The following is a 23,216-nucleotide window of genomic DNA, read 5'->3' on the forward strand; positions in this document are numbered from 1 at the left end:
GGGCCCTCATGCAGCTCCCAGGCAGGGCAGCGTTGTCATTTCACCCGAGGCCACAGTTGTTTCATTGGGCCGATCAGTGATTGGGAGTCGTTCCATCCCGACTGACTGAGGATTCTTTGACCTCCCGAACGTCGGATGGGGCAGATCCATTTCATTGACATGCAAATGAGGTTTCCACTGGGGCACGATCTCATCCAATCATATTTCCCCACAGGTGATGTGATTTCTCCTCAGACAGATTTCATCCACCGATATTTATTCAGTGTAAAGAGACTAATGATTCTGCATTACGCATGCGGTGTGTGTGTGTGTGTGTGTGTGTGTGTGTGTGTGTGTGTGTGTGTGTGTGTGTGTGTGTGTGTGTGTGTGTGTGTGTGTGTGTGTGTGTGTGTGTGTGAGAGATGGTGGCTGTTTTGCAGGGAGGCAGATGGTGACGCAGTATGGTCTCTGGGAGGATGCATGGGGATGTTGGCAGAGAGCGGCTGGTCCCCTGCTTACATCCATCACTCTCTCTGTCTCAGTCTTCCCCACTTTCTGTCTGCTTCGCTTAAAGAAGCAAAGAGTGAATACTTTCTGAAACATGGAGTTTCATTTCGCTTCAAGTTCTCTTCATCCTCACCATTGTCTGGTTTCCCAAAGCTGCTCCTGCTTTCCTCCTGTCTCCATCCTGAGCTCCTTTTTCTCTTTTACTATCATTTTTTTCCCCTCTCTCTCTCTCTCGGTTCATCTGTCTTTCTCTTGCTACCCGTCTGTGCCTGCTGTCTTGGCCACAAATTGTTGGCAGGGACGTGTCTCCACCGCTCACTGTTCTCTGCTCATAATGGTCACGAGATGATTTGCGTGTCCAGGGCCCGTGCGTGCGGCTGTTGGAGAGTTATGTACGAAAAGTTTCACTTCTTAATGAGATCTAACAACTCATATTTCCCACTGCAAGTTGTGTGCTGCACAAACACATCACCCCCCCCTTTTGCTCTCTCGCTCTCTCCATCTCTTGTTCATCCTGTAGCATCAAATTGCTGTCAGAGCCAATTGGATCCCTGGATGCGTTCATCAGAGGTGTCTGCACATCTCTGGTTCTTAATTTGAACAAGACAGGCTCCACCAGGGGAGTGTCACATTATAATTGGTCGGAAATGCAATAACGGGAGTGGTTTGGTGACAGGTATTAATTATCTGTACACTAATTACCTGCTCACAAACTCAAAACACATAAGACACACACATATACACACAGTCGCTCACGCCGCTTCCGATGTTCTCATTTCTTTCTTGTCCCTATCTTTGTGCAACAGGGACCAACTGTTAGGGAAATTATTTTTGGCGTCCAGCCCTGATACCTGCGTAAAGTAAAGACATCAGTGGTAATCAATATTTAATATATCTGCCAGGAATGATTCATCATCATTGTGTCACTGCAACCCATATCTGGATGTGGAAAGGGGAGAGAACTAAGGATAAGCTCTGCCTTCCATCTGGTCTATACACCACAATACAGTACATTGGAAATTTTGTTATGCCATTGAATGTATTATTGGTGCAGTAGTCTTCCATATCTATGAGCCTTTTAAACTTCTCCTGGTTCCAATATCTATGTTGGTGAGGGAAAATGCCTGAATAAGCTCCTAAAACCAATACAGTAACCCACAGTACATAATATTATTAAGTACTCTGTCATAGTACAATAGGCACACACACTCACTGGCCACTTTATTAGGAACACATTGTCAATTGCTTGTTAACACAAATAGCTAATCAATTACATGGCAGCAACTCATTGCATTTATGCATGTAGACATGGTGAGGATAACTTGCTGAAGTTCAAACCGAGCGTCAGAATGGGGAACAAAGGGAATTTAAGTAACTTTGAACGTGGTATGGTTGTTGGTGCCAGATGGGCTGGTCTGACTTATTTCAGAAACTGCTGACCTACTGGGATTTTCACCCACAACCATCTATAGGGTTTACAGAGAATGGTCCGAAAAAGAGAAAATATCCAGTGAACGGCAGTTGTGTGGACGAAATTGCCTTGTTGATGTCAGAGGAGAATGGTTTGAGACGATAAAGGCAACAGTAACTAAAATAACTACTCGTTACAACCAAGGTATGCAGGATACCATCTCTGAACAACACGTCGAACCTTGAAGCAGATGGGCTACAGCAGCACAAGACCACACCGGATGCCACTTCTGTCAGCTAAGAACAGGAAACTGAGGCTACAATCCGCACAGGCTCGATGGCCAGACTGTGCTCGCTGAATCTATACTTGGTCAAGGTGGTTCTGAGTGTGGTGTCGGTCACCGTGGTCAAGTAATCTGCCACCGTGTACTGTCTTTTTAGGGTCAGATAGCGCTGCATTTTGCTTTGTGCTTTTGTTTGTTTGTGCCAATGGGTGACGTAGTTTACTTTGAGTTGTATTATCATTTTTGGTTGACTGTAATTGTATGGATGCCGGACCGATCCTGGCCGTGATTGCCAATTAGCCTGTGTAGGTTGAAAATATGATCTGAAGTGCAGTGATTTGGCATGTTGGTGGTGCAAAAATGATATTAAAAGAACACGCACACACAAGGCAAAGGACCGCTTTGCATGGCAGCCCATGCGGTCGTTGTTCCCAACACACACACACACACACTCTCTCTCTCTCTCTCTCTCTCTCTCTCTCTCTCTCTCTCTCTCTCTCTCTCTCTCTCTCTCTCTCTCTCTCTCCCTCTCCATGTGTAGGTGTTTCACCAGTTTCTGAATAGAAAACCAAGCACAGTTTTCCTGCACTGAGATGTTTTGTGCTGCCTGATGGGCGACGCATGTGGCGTTGTATCGACTGTGTGTGTGACCTGCGTGGCAGTGGGCGCTTGGAGGACGAGGAGGTTGAAATGTGCAAACATGCCATTCCTTGTTCCCTTTTTAGTGCATAGTGCTCACATATAGTTCAGCTACTCCTCTCGTATAATCCAGTCCCTCTACACACGCGTATGTGTGTTGCGTTTGTCAGGCGGGCACTTATACCAGCAAAATAGGACGGTGAGATCATCAGATAGGTTAAGTGAATTTTCTTTCACGGTACAATCTAGTGGGGCTGACATCAGCGTACACAGAAAGGTGTGTGTGTGTGTGTGTGTGTGTGTGTGTGTGTGTGTGTGTGTGTGTGTGTGTGTGTGTGTGTGTGTGTGTGTGTGTGTGTGTGTGTGTGTGTGTGTGTGTGTGTGTGTGTGTTGCCAGGAAAAAGACAGACGTCATTGGTGCCACCTGCTTTCTCTGGACCGCGGCCCGACGGGCAAACTGTAGCAGACAGCAGAAGCCAATGCAAGCTCTTAACATAGTATTAATGGCGGTATTTACTTCTACACGCAAGTTATTTCAGCCCCCCAGAGCCCCTGAGCTCCTCTTCCCCTCTGTCACATCTCTCTCTCTCTCTCTCTCTCTGTCTGTCTCTTTTGATCTCACCGACTCTGAGTCACAACAGACACAGGGTGAGAGGCTAGGGCTGTCATAACTGGCCACAACACTCCCACACACCTGTTGTGTGTATGTGTATGTGTATGTGTATGTGTATGTGCGTGCGTGCGTGACGCGCATAATGTGAATCATCAGCGGAGAGAATGTAACGTTTGAAATGAGGAACGAGCCACTGTAAACACAATGGCTCAGACACTCTTTCTCCACTGCTCTCTCTCCCTCTCTCTCTTACAGTCTGCTAGTCGTGTGGCTCTGTGGCAGGAAATGAGACGGTGCATCTCAAGCACCTGCGTGACCCCAATCGCAGAGAACCGCTCTAATGAATGCCGCTCGGCGTCTCCGCGCTCTTCCTCTGCCCAAAATGTGTGATCAGTGGCACAGCAGTCGGTCCGATCACAGATGCGGTGTCTGGTGCCGTGTGTTTGTCTTTCATATCAGGCGATCACAGCACCTGCAGACGTCTCGCTTTTGAACGGCCGAGACGTGCGTCCGACCTAATTGCATCGCCATTGATCGGTTGTGTAGTGTGAAATGAATCCGCCCGCCGCTAATCAGTATGTGAGATTTAAAGTTGTGCCACTCCTCAGGACTTCAAATTTAATTGAGAACGTTTACCTTCCGTTCCCTAAGAATGAAAGGCTCTGATTCTAAATTAATTAGGTTAGGGATACACGGGGGAAGGCACAGGCCATATAATAGGACATTCAAAACAGAATGTGAGTGTGGCAGTTTCGCCTACCACGCGCCACCCAAGTGGTGTGTTCAGGACCCTCCGGCACAGAAGACGGGGTTGTAGACAAACGGTTTATTGTCGAGAGTGTGCTAGTTGGAATGAGCCCAAGAGCAGATGGAGATGTGTCATGACAGGGCTCCTCTCTCCTGGGTGTGTGTGGGGATGGAGGTTTTACCTGTTTCTCGTTAGACCAACCAACGAGCAACAGGTAGGCAGCCACTCTGATCCTGGGCCCTTATTACCAAGATCCAGGTCAGGTGTGGCTGCTCAAACCACACCATCCCCACGCCACAGTGAGCTTGTATCCAAGAGCATTGGTATCCATAGAGACTGTTGCTATGGCGGAGAGCAATCTCACCTCATTAGGAACAAATAAAAATAGCAGAGCGACTAAGCTTATGGTCATGACGCCCACGGCCGAGAGAACTGTCTTTAAAGGAACTCTTTCATAAACCCACACGGCTCGCTTTCACAACGACACATTTACACGCACTTTCATTCGCCCATTTCCAAATAAATTGGATTTCTTGGACGCTTGTAGGTGTTTTGTAAGACTTCTGTAACATGGAGGCAAAATAATGAGAGAGCAAAGTTGGATTTTGGGGTTGGGCTGTCAGCTGAATAGGCTGACAGCCCAACGTCTCGTCAGGAGCCTGGCTGATATAATAGAATTTCACCGGCTCATCAACACACCATGACGAAAAAACGACTGGGTTTGTTGGTTTCATTGAGGATGGGAAGCAAAAAATATGGATTGATGGAATGAAGATAAGGCGATGGTGATGATGGCAAAGGAATGATGCATGACTGACTGAAAGATGGACCACCGGGAGTCTTGACTCTGGATGGGGGAGGGAGTCGTCGGGGCTTCGGCCATTCAGATCCTTCCGGTGGTTCCTCAGAAATGGAGACGGACGGGAGAGAGAAAGCGAGAGAGGTGGAGCTGGGGAGGTGGTGGGGAGCAAAAAGCGGAACAGCTGAATGTCAGATGGATCTGACAGGTATATACTGTGAATATACAGCATATATATATATATATATGCAAAGTGTATATTGGTAGCAGGATGGAAGCAAGTGTGGTCTCTTCTCCCGAACCTCAGTTATTCGAACTCCCTATAAGAGCCCGGGGAGGTTGCGTGACCCTGTCAGGCTATTAAAGACACTATTCCTTAATAGATAATTAGTAAGGGATCTTGTCCCCTGAAGCCCGTGGGCCGAGATTGTCCGCGGCGCCACACTGTGATCCCTCTCTCATCCACCGCAGCCATTTATCTTTCAAATGCAAATGTCTATTGAACCCCATGTACGAGGAAGGCATCCATCTTGATGCTGTGACCGTTCGTCCTACATCTCGGCATGTCAGGCTAAATTATGGGTAAGAAGGCGAGGAAGATATGAGCGCCTCTTCTCAAAGCACAAATAAAAAGATAGCTCTCCAAAAACTTTCTGTACTACAAAGCTTTTCCTTGTTTGTGCCCGTGTAGAACAAAGAGAACCCAAGTTCATTGTCATTCCATTCGACGCGTGCGTCTCTGAAGACTCGTCAAAGTCACGCTCGGAAAACAACACGCGGAGGAAGATTTAATAAGCCAGAGAGAAGACTTTAAAGACACACAGAGGGTTGTTAAAGGAAGCTGGTGTGACGGATCATCACCCTTTAGAATTTCCGTTTAGACCACAAACCCGCAGCGCCGGCGTGCAGCAGAGGTCTGTTACTTGAAACAGGTGCTGGAACTTCAAACCTACACCTGTCGTTCTGTACATCTCGACACATCTCGACGCTCGGAGCGCTCCCTGGTGCAGTTCCGGCTCCACGGGCGTGGGAGGCTGCGTTTATTCAGCCTGTTTGGTGCTCGTCGGTGGAGCGGCACAAATGCATCTCGGATACTTCCAGGAGGCTGCCTTTCACTTTGCGGAAGGCCGAAGTGCCGTTCTCATCCAGCCGAAAATAAATATCAATCGCTTTCTCCATTTTCATGCCCCTTCAATGCACCGGCGAGCCGAGTTTGCTGGATGTTTATACAGCCATATTACCCCACCTGTTTGATTTGGATTTCTACCATAATACAACTCAGGGAGATGTCCCCCCCACCACACACACACATAAAAACACACCCACACACACCCACACCCACACACACACACATACACACGCACACACACGCACACGCACACATATATATATATGTATACATTATATATTTTTTATATATATTTGTGACTCCCCTATCATGTTTTGTACTACCTGTCAGGCCCCTTTGGTACAGAGATGTGTTTCCCCCGTGATGGTAATGAATATCGTCTATCAGAGTAAGCTTGCAAAATGATGTGACAGCACAAGAAGAAAGAAAGCAGAAAATTGTCACGATTACTCGTTTTAGGAGGGAGTTAATCATTCTTGGTTTCCTCTTTGTCTTCTATCTTTCTTCTGTGGCTGGGAAATTCCAAATTGAAGAATTTTCACTCACTTATTCAAAGCAATGAATGACATCAAAGCAAATGAAATCACCTATTTACGTGGTATTATACTCCTACTTATTATTTATTTGTTTACATATTTGAAATGCTATCATCTAACTCGCTCGTAGAATTGCCAGCTTTAGCAAATGCAAATAAGCAGCCTCTCATTCTAGGACGGTCTGAGGGCACACTTCCATAACTTGCGTTTGCAGATAGCTATAAAATGCAACTTTTCACATACTGTATTACCTTTTCACGTAAACAATGGCTTGCGTTAAAATGTCGCACCAAGCTAAATTCTGACGTAAGAGGATTGTAATGGTACTGCGAGTAACTCCATCCGTTTTCATCTGAAGAAAAAGGGGCAGTGGACAGCTGAGGTGCGGCGCCTGGGGACCAGCACTAGCTCTTTGCCAGGAGCACCAACACATACATGTTGTTTGATGGAGGGAGAAAACCAGAGCACACAGGGAACACATGCAAACTCCACACAGGAAGGACCTGGGATTGGAACCAGGGCCTTCTGGCTGTGAGGCAACATTGCTAACCAGTGAGCCATGGTGACATTATGAAATGAAAATGAAGCTCGCTTATTTTCATAAAAAATCTTCAAAAGAAACCAATATTCAATTGTTGAAAGGGAGCATAACAGTTCCCCTTTAAACAACTCTGAAATAACCAACCCTCTTTTTCATACAGAAGTTATACTTTTAAGTGTTCTGTTCCATATGGACGCAATATGAGCAACAGGCATCTTTTGAGATGATCTTTAGTCAAAGAAGCTTGCCAATCAAAGTGAAAGGGCAGGAATGAAAGGACAGAGAGAAGGCGGGGCCTTTCGTTGGGCCCTGGGCGATGAAGGCCTATTTATCTGACGCCTGTCTGCAGCTGTCTGGCCACCGCTTGACTTATACTCCAAGAACGTTCCGTCACACATTAAATATTCATATAGGCCGAGTCTGAATATTCATATGACCTTGTTAATATTTATGAGTCTGACTGGCAGAGATGTCGCCCGGCGTGTCTCTCGCTCAACGTCCTCGGCGGTGCGTACAAACAGCCGCGGTGGAGGAGGTGCATGGCGCTGGAGAGGAGTGGAATGGTGTGCGTGGGCCCAGAGGAGTGCACGGCCCTGTCCCAGTTGGGAGTCCTGGAAGTGATGTAACTGTGCAGGACTCACACAGCGCGGTGGATCGACCGCAGCCTTTATATGCACTCGGACGCGCAAAAGTCTGGAACATTTACAAAAAAAAATGAACTAAAATACTTTTACTTAGCATGCAAATCTTTGAAGACATGGAGGGGCTTGAATGTTTCTGTTTTGTTTCGTTTTGTTGTCGATTTTTTTTTATATAATCTTTAATGCGTGAAGGTATCGTATCTTGGATGCTTGCTATAAATGTTTGTGACGTTCTCTGTAATGTTTGTCGTATTTAAAAAAAGGCTCAGTGACCTTATCTGGATGCGAGATTGTTTTTTAGTTGTATTATTACTTATTTACTAATAAATTATGCTTTTTATTGTGCGTATATTAAATATCGTTGCAAAATGCCAACAGCCACTCTCTAAGTATTGTGATATTCCACCTTGTCTGTAAGGTAAACAAACGCTCATCCGCTCACTTCCTGACAGGACAGCTGCGTGCAGGCGCAACCGGGAAACACAGCGACACAGCGAGTGTCGGGCATGCGCCATGACAACCCGAAACCTTGCCATCCATCCATCATTCCATCCATCAATCCATCATTGCATCCATCCATCCATCGTTACATCCATCCACCCATCATAACATCCATTCCATCCATCATTACATCCATTATTACAACCATTCCATCCATCATTAGATCCATTCCACCTATCATTACATCATCCATCCATCATTACATCATTACATCCATTATTTAATCCATTCCATCCATCATTACATCCACGCATCCATCATAACATCCATTCATTCATCATTACATCATTACATCCATCCACCCATCATTACATCATTACTTCCATCCATCATTACATCATTACATCCATCATTACATCCATCCACCCATCATTACATCCATCCACCCATCATGACATCCATCCATCAATCATTACATCCATCCATCCATCATTACATCATTACATCCATCATTACATCATTACATCCATCATTACATCCATCCACCCATCATTACATCCATCCACCCATCATTACATCCATCCATCCATCATTACATCATTACATCCATCATTACATCCATCCACCCATCATTACATCCATCCACCCATCATTACATCCATCCATCCATAATTACATCCATCCATCCATCATTACATCATTACATCCATCCACCCATCATTGCATCCATCCATCCATCATTACATCCATCCATCATTACATCCATCCACCCATCATTACATCCATCCATCCATCATTACATCCATCCACCCATCATTCCATCCATCATTACATCCATCCATCCATCATTACATCCATCCATCCATCATTACATCATTACATCCATCCACCCATCATTACATCCATCCACCCATCATTACATCCATCCACCCATCATTACATCCATCCATCCATCATTACATCCATTCATCCATCATTACATCCATCCATCCATCATTACATCCATCCATCCATCCATTATGACATCCATCCACCCATCATTACATCCATCCATCCATCATTACATCATTACATCCATCATTACATCCATCCACCCATCATTACATCCATCCACCCATCATTACATCCATCCATCCATAATTACATCCATCCATCCATCATTACATCATTACATCCATCCACCCATCATTGCATCCATCCATCCATCATTACATCCATCCATCATTACATCCATCCACCCATCATTACATCCATCCATCCATCCATCATTACATCCATCCACCCATCATTCCATCCATCATTACATCCATCCATCCATCATTACATCCATCCATCCATCATTACATCATTACATCCATCCACCCATCATTACATCCATCCACCCATCATTACATCCATCCACCCATCATTACATCCATCCATCCATCATTACATCCATTCATCCATCATTACATCCATCCATCCATCATTACATCCATCCATCCATCCATCATGACATCCATCCATCCATCATTACATCATTACATCCATCCACCCATCATTACATCAGTGTTAATCCACTGCTGCCACGTCAGCCGCTGCTTATTGATCAAGAGCCGTTTTCAATACAAACAGAAACAGAAACACTACCTCCCACTCACCTAGTTCAACAATTGCAGCCGTAGCTCACATTTCTATTTTATTTGAAGTTATTCATGTGGGACAACTATAACAAAAAAAAACATTTGTATACCTTTTAACTGCCTGTTTTCACTGACAGATCGGAGGACATGCTGGGAGACAGTCTAAACAATATCAACATGTTCTGTCATTTTTAAGTGGCACGAAGCGGACGGTTGTATAGTTTTACACAGTAACTAATAAAAAACATTGGTGGTATTCCAGACATGAAGCTTGTTACCAAAATCGCTGTTGTTTTTCAATTTTCCTCCTCTCTCTCTCTCTCTCCCACAACGTCGAGAGAGAGAGAGGGAGAGAGGAGAGAGGGTGAGGGGGCGGCGGGGGAGGGAGAGAGCCAACGCCGGCGGGCCGGATACCCAGATGCCCGGTGGGTCCGTTGCTGGCGGTGGTGGGTCCATTACGTGGGCCAGGTGCCTCAAAGTCCGTTGCAACCCCCTACAGCAGCAGCTTGGCACCACGGGGTCCTCGACTCAACCCTCAGCCTGATCACACGCTGGGCTAGAGGGGGGGAGGGGCAGTGAGGGGTGGGTGAGGGAGACAGGGTGAGAGAGAGGGGGAGAGAGAGAGAGAGGGGGGGGGGACGGGGGAGAGAGCGAGCGCATAAAGCAGAGGGAGGGACGGTTGTCCCTCAGACAGTTACGCCGACACCGGGATCCGTATCGGGACTATCCACACCTCACCGGGTCCCACATCCCACGGTAAGACACCGGAGCCGCTCGTCCGCTCCCCCGCTGCGCTGTTGCTGTTGCTGCTGTTATTGTTGTTGTTGTTGTTGTTGTTGTTGCTGTCGTCGTCGTCGTCGTCCTGCGTGTCCGCTTCCTCCCGCGGGCGTCGGGTGGAAAGCACCACGGGAACGCGCTGCGGTGTCGACGTGGTCGGAGCTGATTTGGACATTAACGGACATTTCCTCAACGTCGCCGCCGCCGCCGCCGCCGCCGGATCACGCTGCATGTAGCGTTGTTGCTCTGATGCTTTTCGGTCGAACTGGACAATCACTCGGAGCTGCTGTGGAGTCATTGTCCAAACCCACACAACCTCACTCCAACTCCCCATCCTATACGGTAAATGGAATATTGGAGGGTTAATCTTTTAGTGGGATTCCTCTGAAAAACCTGGTAAATTTGCCTCGGGTCTAGAATAAGGACTAGTATGGCTGGCATGTGTAGCTGGGATATGTTCTTTATTAATTTTAATTTTTTCATATATATGTCGTGATGATATATATTATGTTGGCGTGTAACAACTTCATGTCATTATCCTTTATTGACCCTTAATTGGATTTTTTTTTTTTTTTACAGCATTGTTATAGCACTTGTTTCTATTTGAGGACTTGTTTTTTTAATATTTATAAAAGCAAAACCAACAAAACAATACGCAGCTTTTACCCCAGATGTAGCAGCACAATATATCTTGCGCGTCGTTCCTCATGGGAATTCATATAAACCACACCACCCATCCGCCACCCCCACCTCCTTGTTTCAACCCTTTTCCCTAACTATGTAGTATTTGTTTCGCATTAAGTTCAGTCCGTGTGATTGGTTTGCCGTCAGCCATCTCGGTGCACCCCTGGGTGACGGCGTGGACAAGCCAGAAGGTCCTTTCATTCAGGGTAAAAATAGCTGGAGTGTCGGCTTGGTCAAGGCACTGTAACGCGACACACTCACTTTGTTTCTCAGCAACAACACACGCACAACTTGCCCCCACGGGTCCCACGGGGCGGGAACGAGGCATCTGGGTATCCTGCCCACCGTTGTTAGCTGAGGTGGATCCCATTATTTGGGCCAGGTGCCTCATAGTCCATGGCACTCCTCTAGTCTTCAAAACCAACCCTCCGCCTGATCACAGGCTGGGCTATTTTCTTGTGTTATATTGACTGTAAACAATACTGAAAAAACATTGTCTGAAGACGCAACGGATGCTCGTCAGTCATTGTCCAAAAGTCAATGACAGTAACTGTTGTGAATAATTTGTATTCCACCCAAATAAAGGAAATTTGACCTAGTTTGGTTGGATCTTCGAAAATGGATTTACGATACTGTGATTGTCGGTGTCTGTGTATGTGTATGTGTCAGATTTTGAACATGACTTACAACATCATTACTGGACTGCTGGCACGCAAAGAGGCGGATCATATTATTCATAGAAACTTTATATAACCTACTTAGCTGAGCGTGGCCATCTAAAGCAGGGTTTTGGGTCATTTCCACTGCGGGCTGCCTGTGTGCCACTGGGGTTGAGGAAGGCAGCTCTTGGCCAGAGAAGAAAGGTGTCCTGGAGAGTCAGTGGCTCTGAGACTTGGAGGCTTCGGGGAGGCCGGCAGATGGATGGTGATGTAGCGGGTGCTGGCGCTCCCCGCGTCCCGTCGCCATCCGTCAAACACTAATGATCGTGTCACACCTTCTCCCCGGGCGGCACTGCTGCTTCTGCAGCGCTCAGCTCAAAATCCGGCCACGCTGCTCAAATCGCGTCTTCACAGACTGACTGCTACGAAGCCCTGAGACCCAAAGCCATGCCGCAGTGCTCCCTATCACCCATGACTACCTTCTCTCTCTCTCTCTCTCTCTCTCTCTCTCCACCACCATCACCCCGGTTCACCTTTTAATCCTCCAAAACCGTCTCCCCGTTGGCGTCCGAGACAATCTTTTTTCTTTTCTTGTTCTGTCTTTCCACTCTACTCTCTGTTCTTATGTTGCTGGAGGGGTCAGTGGTACGAAATTTCAGCACAGCAGTAAACACTGTTTGTACAGCTTCACAGCATGCAACGCTACAGAGTAGTAGGAAGACCTCCGCTTCAAAGGGCGATCCAAAACAAATTTTAAATCTGGCCATAAGACGCTTTTAGATCTCTTAGCACCATGCTTCATCAAGCATTTTGTGGACTTGCCTAATGAACAGCGCTTGGGATGCCTGTGTGCTGGAATGGTGCAAGACTTCTTTAAATAACTCTTATCTCTGGTGTTATTGGAAGTAGCATGCTCTTCTTTTGCGGCCCCACGACTGTAACAGTTGCTGGTTCCCCCGTCCTCTGTGTTACAGGAATAAGCGTCCCCTCGAGTCCTGTGTTACAGTAGAATGTTCCTAGGACTGGGTGCAGTTGCTCCTTTGTTGATCACGATGGAATGCCACTTCCTCTTTCATGCGTTTTACGTGTGTGTGTATGTGTGTGTGTGTGTGTGTGTGCGTGCACACGCATACGCCTTTGGTCTCTGCACTATTATCAGCACTAGGATCAGGGGCTCAGCCTGGCATTCTGGGAATATGGCTGTCGGCGGATCGAATGATGCTTGCTACAGCTGCTGTTTCTAAGAAAAGCTTTTGGACGCACACATACACATACACATACACATACACACACACACACACACACACTTAAGATGTACACAACCCGGAACCACGCACTCTCTGTTCTGTACATATAAACATGCCAGTGACGCATCTGAGCAAAGGTTTACATGTTACAGAACAGATGCACATTTATTGTAATATATTTTTAGAGGCATTAAACTGTTCGTCCAGGCAGAAATGTCGGGACACACATGCACACGCACGCTCACGCTCACACACCAAAAAGCTTAGCTACCTGACGCCATTTGTAACATCTATGTTTATTAGCTCCGACAACTGTTGCCCCTACCTGTGTGTGGGGTTGGTGTGTGGCGCATGTGTGTTGCTCCTTCAATGTTTTTGTGGGTTTTCTCTCCCCCTGCAGCCTGTGTTCCCGTCCACCACTGAAGCTCCTGCAGGGAGAGGAGACGGAGGGAGAGGGGGGCGACTGCAGAGGATAATTGCGTATCTTCCTTCCCAGTGGGAACATGGCATATATGACCTCATCATTCACCTGTGAGGCTCTCAAACTGTAAAGAACGTTCACACAGGTATGGGGCGCAAACACTCACAGAAACATTCACTTTTATGGAAGGAATTGTCACAATTCACAAATATATGAATATATATAAAATAAATAAAACAAATTAAAACAAAAATAGGAATTAATACTACAATCTACAAATCTGTATCAAGGTTTTTAATGCAAAAAACGGAGTGAATATATTTCTCCATCCACAAATGAATCAAGTATTACTTGTGTTGGGTAAGACATTTTACAAATGTAGTATAATTTATTTGTGATTAAATATATTCTCGTATGTTTTCATTGCATACAACTTTAAAACCCTTTAAACACTCATTTAAATGGTTGATTCATGTGTGGATCCATCTGCATTTGTATTTGTGTTTTGTGACACGCGTATCACATCGGACAGAAGGAAGGGGAGGTTGCAGTGGATGCACGGCGTGGATCCTGGGGTGGATCTCACTGTGGCAGATATTGGGACGTTTCACCAAGTGCCAAGTTTGTGCCTGGTTACACCAGCCAACATGATTTTTATTTCAATAACTTTACAATTATTGTTTATAATGTAGTTTCTAATTTTGTCCCACACAGTGAGAGTCCACTCCACTCCATGATCCACTTCGTGCATCCGCTCCAATCCCCCTTCCCTCCCCTGATGTGATGTGTGTGATGCGTGTCACAACACAAGATTTGCAGATTGTAGTATTTATTCGTTTTTCAATTTATATTTTTATTATGTATATATCTATATATCTGTGAATTAGGAGTCAGAATTCCTTCCATACACAAAAGCAACATAAACATATGCATCCATCATGTGCGTAAAGTGTGTACTCAAATGTATGCACATTTGTGTGTGTTGTCTTGAAGAATAACTGAAATGGACCCAGGAAATATAGACATTCTTCCACAAACCCCTCCCCTGATGTCATGTGCTGCCACTCGGCCTGCCTCCTCGCCATTTCTGCCCCCCTGCACCAATCAGAATGAGGAGGAGGGTCACCATGACAACAGGAAACTGGAGCAGCCAGTAAGAGTGTCACTTTACCTTCAGCAGGCTGTTCTAACTTCAGCGTACATTATTAATGACTCTCTCTTGTCAAATCTCTCCAACCAGCCACACACAATCAGTGTACACACACGCACGCACGCACGCACGCACGCACGCACGCACACACACACACACACACACACACACATACACACACACACACACACACACACACACACAAATGTATAATGAATTGTTTTGTTTGTCTTGCACAGTGTGTTCAGGAACAGCCAAAGAAGAAAGTAAAGGTAAGCAAAAGTACATTCTGTCCTATGAAACAATGTACCATCCTATAGAATATTGACCGTGTGTATTCTGAGTGAGTTTATATACTGTGTGTGTGTGTGTGTGTGTGTGTGTGTGTGTGTGTGTGTGTGTGTGTGTGTGTGTGTGTGTGTGTGTGTGTGTGTGTGTGTGTGTGTGTGCGTGTGTGTATGTGTTTCAGCCCAAAGGAAAGTTGGTACGTAGCATGGCAGTTTGTGAAGAATCCTCCCTACTCGCACCTGGGAACTGTACCAAAGACAGTCAGGTATAATATACACACACACACACACACATACACACACGCACACACACACGCACACACACACACACACACACACCTCAAATTCTATCATGAAATGTATCTACTTTTCTTCTTTCTTCTTCAATCTCAGGCACACATCTCATCCAGTTACCATGATGATGAGATCACTCCCTGTAAGGAGGAAGAGCAAGAGAAGAGCGAAGACCCAAAGGAGCCTTCATTATCCAAAGGTCTGTCTGTGGGTGTGTCTATTGTGTTTTCAATCAAACTGTATTGTCTTGCATCATGGCATTAAGAGCCACACGTTATGAGGACGTCGTTCAACTGGTGTTCAGTGATTCTGAGGTGTTGTGTGTATTGTGCCCAACCACCCAGACTCTGGTGTGGAGTATACAGACTCCACCGGCATCGACCTGCAGCAGTTCATCTTGGAGACACTGAACAGTAACCCAAGAGACCGGATGACCCTGCTCAAACTGGAGCAGGACATGATCGACTTCATCACCGGCAACAGGTGTGTGTGTGTGTGTGTGTGTGTGTGTGTGTGTGTGTGTGTGTGCGTGCTCACAGGTGCGCGGTTGTGTATGTGTGTTGGTGTGAGTGTAAATACATGGTAAGTGATTCAGCTTATACTGTAACTATGCATTAGTGTGTGGGAAGAAATAGCAAACCTGGTTACATGCTAAATGCGAATGGCTTAGCTTATTACTAATGCAAATAACTGTCGTGTCCAGCTCAGTAATCCTCGTCAGGTCAGTTGGGGTTAGATGGCTCCTTTTGGGGTAACGGTTACTGAATATGGGTTGGAGTTCAAAATTATTACTGACCTCCTCTCTCTGTTTCCCTGCACCCCCAGTCCCTTTAAGAAGTTTCCCCACATGTCATCATACCACCGCATGCTGGTCCATCGGGTGGCAGCCTACTTTGGCATGGAACACAACGTGGACCAGACTGGCAAGGCTGTCATCATCAACAGGACCAGCAGCACCCGCATGTAAGCGCATCTTGTCCGCGCGCCCGTGTGCCAGTAAAGTTGAGACCCCTAAATGTTTCAGAGGGAGTATCAGCGGGAATAGAACTGAAATGCGCACTTCTGGTTTACTTGCCATCAGACCGGAGCAACGCTTCCTCGACCAGATACACGAGGAGAAGACAGAGGAGATCCAGCAGTGGAAAGCTATTCTGAAGAGAGACAACAGCTCAGATGATCAGGTCTGAGCCTTTTTTATTTATAACAAGATAATACAATGATATAATAATAATAATAATAATGATAATAATAATAATAATGATAATAATAATAATAATAATAATAATAATAATAATAATAATAATAATAATAATAATAATAATAATAAATATAACTGCAGACAGCAATTCACAGGGTCCAGTTTAGTGGTATTGGGTGCGTATTACATGTTTCTGATGTTCCGTAAAACACATCGTTTTATATCGACACCAATTCCAAATTTCCCAATTCTTCCATCTCAAATGTTAGACCAGTTGAACATATTGATACATAACTACATTTTCCATAACATTATAGTCGTCAGGGTTTTGTGAAACGCGGCACAAGTTACAGTTTTCAGAGTTTCCATTTAACGCAGCATTGGCTCGGGTTGTCTGTCTACGCGTAGCAAACGCTATGCAGTTCACAAGGCTTCACAAGTGGATGCGAATGACTTCTGAGAGACGACGCTTGTAACTTTGGATGATGATGTCACAATCCTCCTCCCTCAAATTAATTAAGTCGCTCCCATGTTCTACAACTTCCAATAAATGTGTTTTCACTGTACATTGATATTGATCAACCTCAAACAACAAGGTCCCGGTTCCACCAAGGCCTCAACCATGTCTGTGTGTACTGCGGTTGCAGTGTTTCAGATACTTTTAGAACAAAAATGCCGAGATGAATAATAACATTCGAGCAAAAACAATGGGGTTCCAGCCCTGCAGGGCTTTATTGATACTCTGCTACTTTGCTCTGATAGTCTGCTTGCATGCTAGACAATTTTTTTTTGGAGTATTGACGTATAATGTAATATTTACATGACATAATGTAAATATTTAATCTTTTAGAATATAATGCTTATTAGAAAAAAGATGCTGCCCGATAAGTGTAATTTGTAACAGCCAAAAGTATTTTATTTCCATTGCATGGAACAGGAAAAAGCCACCATTATTTTATATGTTGCAGTAGTTTATTTATTAGATGGAGACTTAGTGGAGGATGTGTATCTTACAGTATGTGCAGGTCCACATCAAACAAGGAGTAAACTGTTAGAGCGGGAAATTGGACAAGATCACTCCCAAGCTGTCTGGTATAGAGGACTGCAGTGAATGCAATAACTATTTCTAACCCTCCCATCCTACAGCCTCGCCTCCATCCCTTACGGGAGAAGAGCCGGTCAATGGAGGAGAGAGAGGAGGATTACCAGAGAGCACGGGAGCGCATCTTCAACCAGGAGGTGAGCACGGAGTGATAGACAGAGAGTTCAAGAAATAGATAGAGAGAAGGACATAAAGATTTAATACCTCTCCCGTGCTGTTGCAGCCGCTGTGCAGTCAGGAGAATGGCCGTGCAGAAACCAGGTACCCTTGACGTGGTGTTCCCTTCAATGTTCCATCACAAGCCATTACTACGTGCAGATTAGCATTCCAAGGGCTCCAGCATATATTAATATAATGTATGTGTGTGTGTGTGTGTGTGTGTGTGTGTGTGTGTGTGTGTGTGTGTGTGTGTGTGTGTGTGTGCATGTGTGCGCGCGCGCGCAGAGCTGGGGAGGAGTACAACCCCTATGCTGAGACCCAGAGGAGAAGGCAACTCTTCAGGTGGGCCTCCGTCTCCACAGATCCTGTCCTGTTAATGTGTAAATCCAGCCGCTGTGTCTCAGGCTGGCTCAGACGTGGGAAGAGGGGCATTTCAACTACCAACAATCTATTCTGGTTTTTCATCTTTCTCCACTCACTTTAATAACTACTGGATAATCTTTCCAATAGCCATGGTGTTTATTAACAATGATAAATGAATGAATGAATGAATGAATGAATAAATCAAATAATTACTTTTTGTCAGTTAATTGAAGCATTAGAGCATTTTGAAAGGCCAGTGCCTCTTTTTTTTATCTGTATCACTGTTACAGATCCTCATTTCAGTACATCAGAATAACTACTTTTCCAACAAAGGATCGTTTTATGGCACTCTACCTTCAAGCCCTCCGAAGGACCAAGAAAAAAATAAGTTCCCTGAGGAAAAAAAAAAGAAACATTGAATTGGCAATGGTGCCAAATAGGTAGATACACAGTATACTTTCTATAAAAAGGAAAGCAAAAAAGCGCAAATCAAAAAAAAAAAATCTATCTGTTATGTTAAATATTGTGAAAATGATCATATTAATTTTAAACTTACTGTAATAATTATTGCTTTTATTCTTTTAGCATTTTCTTCTGTAATAAAACTGTGGTGTAATCCTACCTGCGTCCTGCAGGGGGAGCCGCGGTAGCACTGGCTCCAGCTGGACCAGCAGCAGGCAGAGCAGCACCGAAACAGACTGTCGCTATAGCAACGACCCCCGACCCTGGAGCAGCACCGACTCTGACACCCCCTACCAGTGGACGAGTCCTGTCACCAAGAGGCGGCAGAACACCAACCTCAGCGTGGACGCCCGCCCTGCAGGTGCAGCTCCCAGAGGGTTTTACTCTGATCATTCAATATAGTTAAAAAGCTGTTCTACCTTAATTAAGCCTCTTCCCTCTCTTTCTCCTCTTCCTCTCCCTCCCGTCCACCACCTTCCATTTCTTCCTCCTCTGTCCTTCAGGCTCCATCTCTCTCTACAGAGTGTCCTCCGCTTGCCCCCCCCACCCGCCGTCTCCCCCCATCTTGGAGGAGCCACCCCCCGCCGCTAACATCCTGGAGAACGGCATCCCACCCGGGAGCATCTTAGTCAACCCGCAGACTGGTACACAACACACAAAAACACAGCAGACACACATATGAGCACACACATTACGATTTACCAATGCTACTTTTACACCGTGGAAACAGCCTGAATTTGACTATCAGCTGATACTGATATGTCGACAATTTGGGCCCAGTGGGATAATTGTTGTACATAAACATGTATGCATATTCTCTCTGCTTCTACAAGCAAACCCCGCCCGCCCTCCCAGAAAATCTGCTAACCTCGATTTCATTCTGAAATGTTTGATTGGGCTCTCGGCACGAGATTTGACGATTCGGCATATCTAACACTAACAATGTATGCTTAAACATTAATGCATCCTTAGTCTAAGCCTGTAGTCTAACCTGAGGTGACCTTTGGCCTTACAGGGCAGCCCTTCCTGAACCCGGATGGGACCCCTGTTGTGTACATCCGCCCTGACAGCCAGCAGCCAATCAGGAACCACCCTCACCTCCAAGCTCCTCCTCTTCAGCAGCAGCAGCAGCAGCAGGTTCATGAGTGCATAACATCAGTTTCCACCAAAACACCTATTTAATAATATGTTTTAATAATAATAATTCAGTAGTTGGTTGAATTAACAGAATTTGGTCACTGTCAAGATGACCATCGGGTACACAATCTGAAAGGTTCCTCATATTTGTTACAGCAGCAAATGGAAACCCCAACCCCCTGTGTGGAGAGAAAAGGTTTATCATATGATATACAAGTGCCAGAATAAATATTAAAAATAAAAAGATGCCATTTCAAACTCAACTCAACAGAAGATGAACTACGTTTATATTCAAATGCTGCAAACATGAACACACACACACACACATGACCTAGAACAGTGATTGTCCACCTTTCTCAACCTGTCTCTGGGACCCCAATCTGAGAAGATGTTTTATTGTTGGATGTGATTTAGTCCACACTTCCATATCTGTCTATACTATAGCTAGGAATATAACAGTGAAACTATGATCAGAACAGCCATTATTGTACATTCTCTAATGGAACCTCTTGAAGGGATCCCACTGACTCCGCCCCTCTGTCTGTTACAGGTGGTTCAGTTCTCGTCCGTCTCGTACGCAGCTCCACAGATGCTGCCCGCTGCACCATCACAACCATACTCCACAGTATGTATTGAACCCCCTGTGTGTTAGTTGTAGAATTGTGTGTGTGTGTGTGTGTGTGTGTGTGTGCGTGTGTGTGTGTGCGTGCCTCTGAGCTGACCTCCTCTGTGTGGCATCAGGTTGACGAGCTCTCCTCGCAGTTCGCCCACGTGGCGGTGGGCTGTCAGTCGGCGGGGGATGCTCCGCCCCTTTACCCCCCTACCCAGGGCTACGTCTACGCCCCCACCCCCCCGTCCAGCCAGCCCCCCACATACTGCCAGCCTTCCACTCAGGTAGAACGACCTTAAAATCAACCATTTTTATCATCACACCATCACAGTGTTTTGATGCGGAATCTAAAGTTACTGCTGAGGATCTCAGTGGATTTCGAAATGAGGTGCAGCTAAACACAATGTTTCACTGTAAACTGCGGAGAAAGGCGATGCTTTTCAAAGCCATGGTTATGGCGAACATTACTCTTTACTTCACAAGTTGACTTCTTAGTTTTGCAAATGTCAACATTCTATGCAACATGTGCTCACAAAATGCAAGTGAAATTCAATTGCATCGGCTTCTGCAAACGGTCACTTTATAGAGCCTGATTTCCATTACGATATACTACACACATACTTTTTACACCTTTGTATAACCTTATTATTATTTAGAAAAGTGACTAATGAGTGTGTTTGAAACAGCTCCTATAGTTCAAGAGGAATTTTGAGTCTGAAGTAAGTAAATAAAGTAAACGTGTTTGTATATTCATGTCTTGTGCATGTTTACCTGCAGGTGCCGGTGTATTACTACTCTGGTCAATATCCTACCTCAGCTCCTCAGCCATGCAGGCCTCTCTCCCCCAGCCAGGCCGCACAGCCTGCAGGTAAATGTGTGTGTGTGTGTGTGTGTGTGTGTGTGTGTGTGTGTGTGTGTGTGTGTGTGTGTGTGTGTGTGTGTGTGTGTGTGTGTGTGTGTGTGTGTGTGTGTGTGTGTGTGTGTGTGCGTGCGCGCGCGTGAGTGCGCGTGTGTGTGCGTGCGTGCATGTGCGTGTGTGCACGCGCGCATGGCAGTAGGGAAGGGGGCCGTTACACTGTCAGAGATGTAGTCTGAGGGTCTCACAGTGAACCGGTCTCTTTTCCTGCTGCTTCTACCCATCAGAAAGAGGGAGTGAGAGCTTTACCTTATAAGGAATGAGGAGCTTCCTTTGCATGGAGACAGAAAGACAAACGCGTCTTTAGGCTTCCATACGACCTCAGTATGCAATATGAGGAACAGAAAGTGACTATTATATTATATTATTCCTGAGAGATGACAAAACCGTACTGTCAACAGCCATATTACTACTGTGATTATACTATTAATAATTAACTTAAATAATGACATAGAATATTATAAATGAAATATTTGTGGCTTATTTGTTACAACTTATGGGTTTGTCCAACAAACTACTTGCTCAATGAATTCAATTGAGTAATATATGAAATTATTAAACAAATGTATTTTTTTCTGTGTTTCTGCCTGTTTTACTCGTTCACCATTCTTCTGCCATAACACAGAAAACGGAAACCTCATTTCATATATCACTAATATGCACATTATATAATAATTATTAAACACAGTTCTCTTATGCATATAGATTCATACAGCATATTTATCCAATATAACCACACTTATAGTGTGTGTGTGTGTGGCAGGCTACCTGCAGCCCCCCCAGAACCAGGGTCAGACCGTCCTGGGAAGCTGCTCCGCATTGTCTCATCAATGTGGTCTGCTTCAGGTGAGTCACATTTTTTCTTCTTCTCTTCGTCGCTCCTGTGTTTTATTTCATCTCTCACTTCCTGACTCGCTCTCTTCCCGCGTGTCTGTGCAGGCCGGTGTGTCTGTCCCTTTCCCTCAGGGCGGTATGATGGCGCCGGCGGGGGGTGAGGGTGGGTACTGCTGCATGGGGCCGCCGCCCTGTGCGCCGCCCCTCCCTGTGGCCCCCGCGTCCCACCGTGGAACCTACCACGCCCCCACCTGCACCAACCTGGGGGCCCAGGTGTGGGGGGTCCAGTACTGAAGGACTGATGGATGCAATTCTGTTCCTACATAAACGCACACACCACCTGATGTTGCCTATATACTGTACCACTCTCATGCACGCTCACACGCATGCAAGGACACACTCAAGACACACAAAGATATATCTGTCACCATACCAAAGCTATAGTATTGTTTATCAGAGCTGCTGTATTGAATGCATAATTTATATACAAGAGTTTTATATTGAATATATATTCTGTTTTAATGAAAAAAGTTGTGTTGAATTTAAATGAATAAAGTGCTGTGACTGGATTGACAGGTCACATTTTTATTCAAGCTCTTGTTTTGCGTATTGCCTTTTTCCTGCATGCATGGGTAATGCTGGGGATAAATATCAAGGAATGAAATATGCATGATGTTGGGCATAATTGATCTTTTCTGTTTCCTTATGGGAAGCATATCGCATGAAGGCTGTAGTTTATACTTGACAAAGATGAGTATATGTAGGCGCCGCACGAAGACGGTCCCTGCAAGGATTTCTGCCAAGAGACTCTGGCGCCGCCTGCTGGCTAGAGGGGCCAAATGCTGACTGCACACTCATCTTGTATGGAGGCAATTTAAATAATACATCTAAATAATAAATCTACCTGTCGCTGTCCAAAGCAGGTACATTTTTGCGCGTTAATAGTTTTGTCCCACATGTAGAAATAGTGAACCCCGACTAAACTGTCTTGTTACACGTCATTACATCACACACAATACAAATGTCG

At 45.3% G+C, this 23,216-nt stretch overlaps 2 protein-coding genes across 5 annotated transcripts in view; both read left to right on the forward strand.

Annotated features, from left to right (window-relative positions):
* Positions 1-23,216, forward strand: part of fabp3 (fatty acid binding protein 3, muscle and heart) — a 68,219-nt gene that overhangs the window by 3,701 nt on the left and 41,302 nt on the right. The window lies entirely within an intron of this gene.
* On the forward strand, positions 43-22,782 carry arpp21 (cAMP-regulated phosphoprotein, 21). 4 transcript variants are annotated; one of them, XM_080003802.1, is made up of 20 exons: positions 43-214; positions 13,657-13,822; positions 14,671-14,830; positions 15,067-15,099; positions 15,297-15,380; positions 15,508-15,607; positions 15,753-15,891; positions 16,234-16,371; positions 16,490-16,589; positions 17,753-17,845; positions 17,932-17,969; positions 18,153-18,209; positions 18,866-19,053; positions 19,196-19,336; positions 19,708-19,829; positions 20,380-20,454; positions 20,571-20,723; positions 21,217-21,307; positions 22,101-22,201; positions 22,295-22,782. In XM_080003802.1, exons 3-20 carry the CDS (start codon positions 14,681-14,683, stop codon positions 22,481-22,483), a joined length of 1,992 nt encoding a protein of 663 aa, XP_079859928.1. In that variant the 5' UTR covers positions 43-214; positions 13,657-13,822; positions 14,671-14,680; the 3' UTR covers positions 22,484-22,782. The 4 variants fall into 4 exon arrangements, with proteins under 4 accessions (XP_079859928.1, XP_079859926.1, XP_079859929.1 ...); XM_080003800.1 differs by lacking the exon at positions 43-214 and adding an exon at positions 10,549-10,645; XM_080003803.1 differs by lacking the exon at positions 43-214 and adding an exon at positions 10,549-10,645 and having other exon boundaries at positions 22,119-22,201.

The sequence above is a fragment of the Zeus faber genome (assembly GCF_960531495.2).
Source record: "Zeus faber genome assembly, chromosome: 1".
Taxonomy (NCBI): domain Eukaryota; kingdom Metazoa; phylum Chordata; class Actinopteri; order Zeiformes; family Zeidae; genus Zeus; species Zeus faber.

Bases quoted from the DNA above. Each gene is read 5' to 3' on its own strand.
- arpp21 (XM_080003802.1), top strand. From the start codon at position 14,681: ATGGACCCAGGAAATATAGACATTCTTCCACAAACCCCTCCCCTGATG. The intron at 15,381-15,507 runs GTATAATATACA...CTTCAATCTCAG, and splicing joins ACTGTACCAAAGACAGTCAG to GCACACATCTCATCCAGTTA. The intron at 19,830-20,379 runs GTTCATGAGTGC...TGTCTGTTACAG, and splicing joins AGCAGCAGCAGCAGCAGCAG to GTGGTTCAGTTCTCGTCCGT.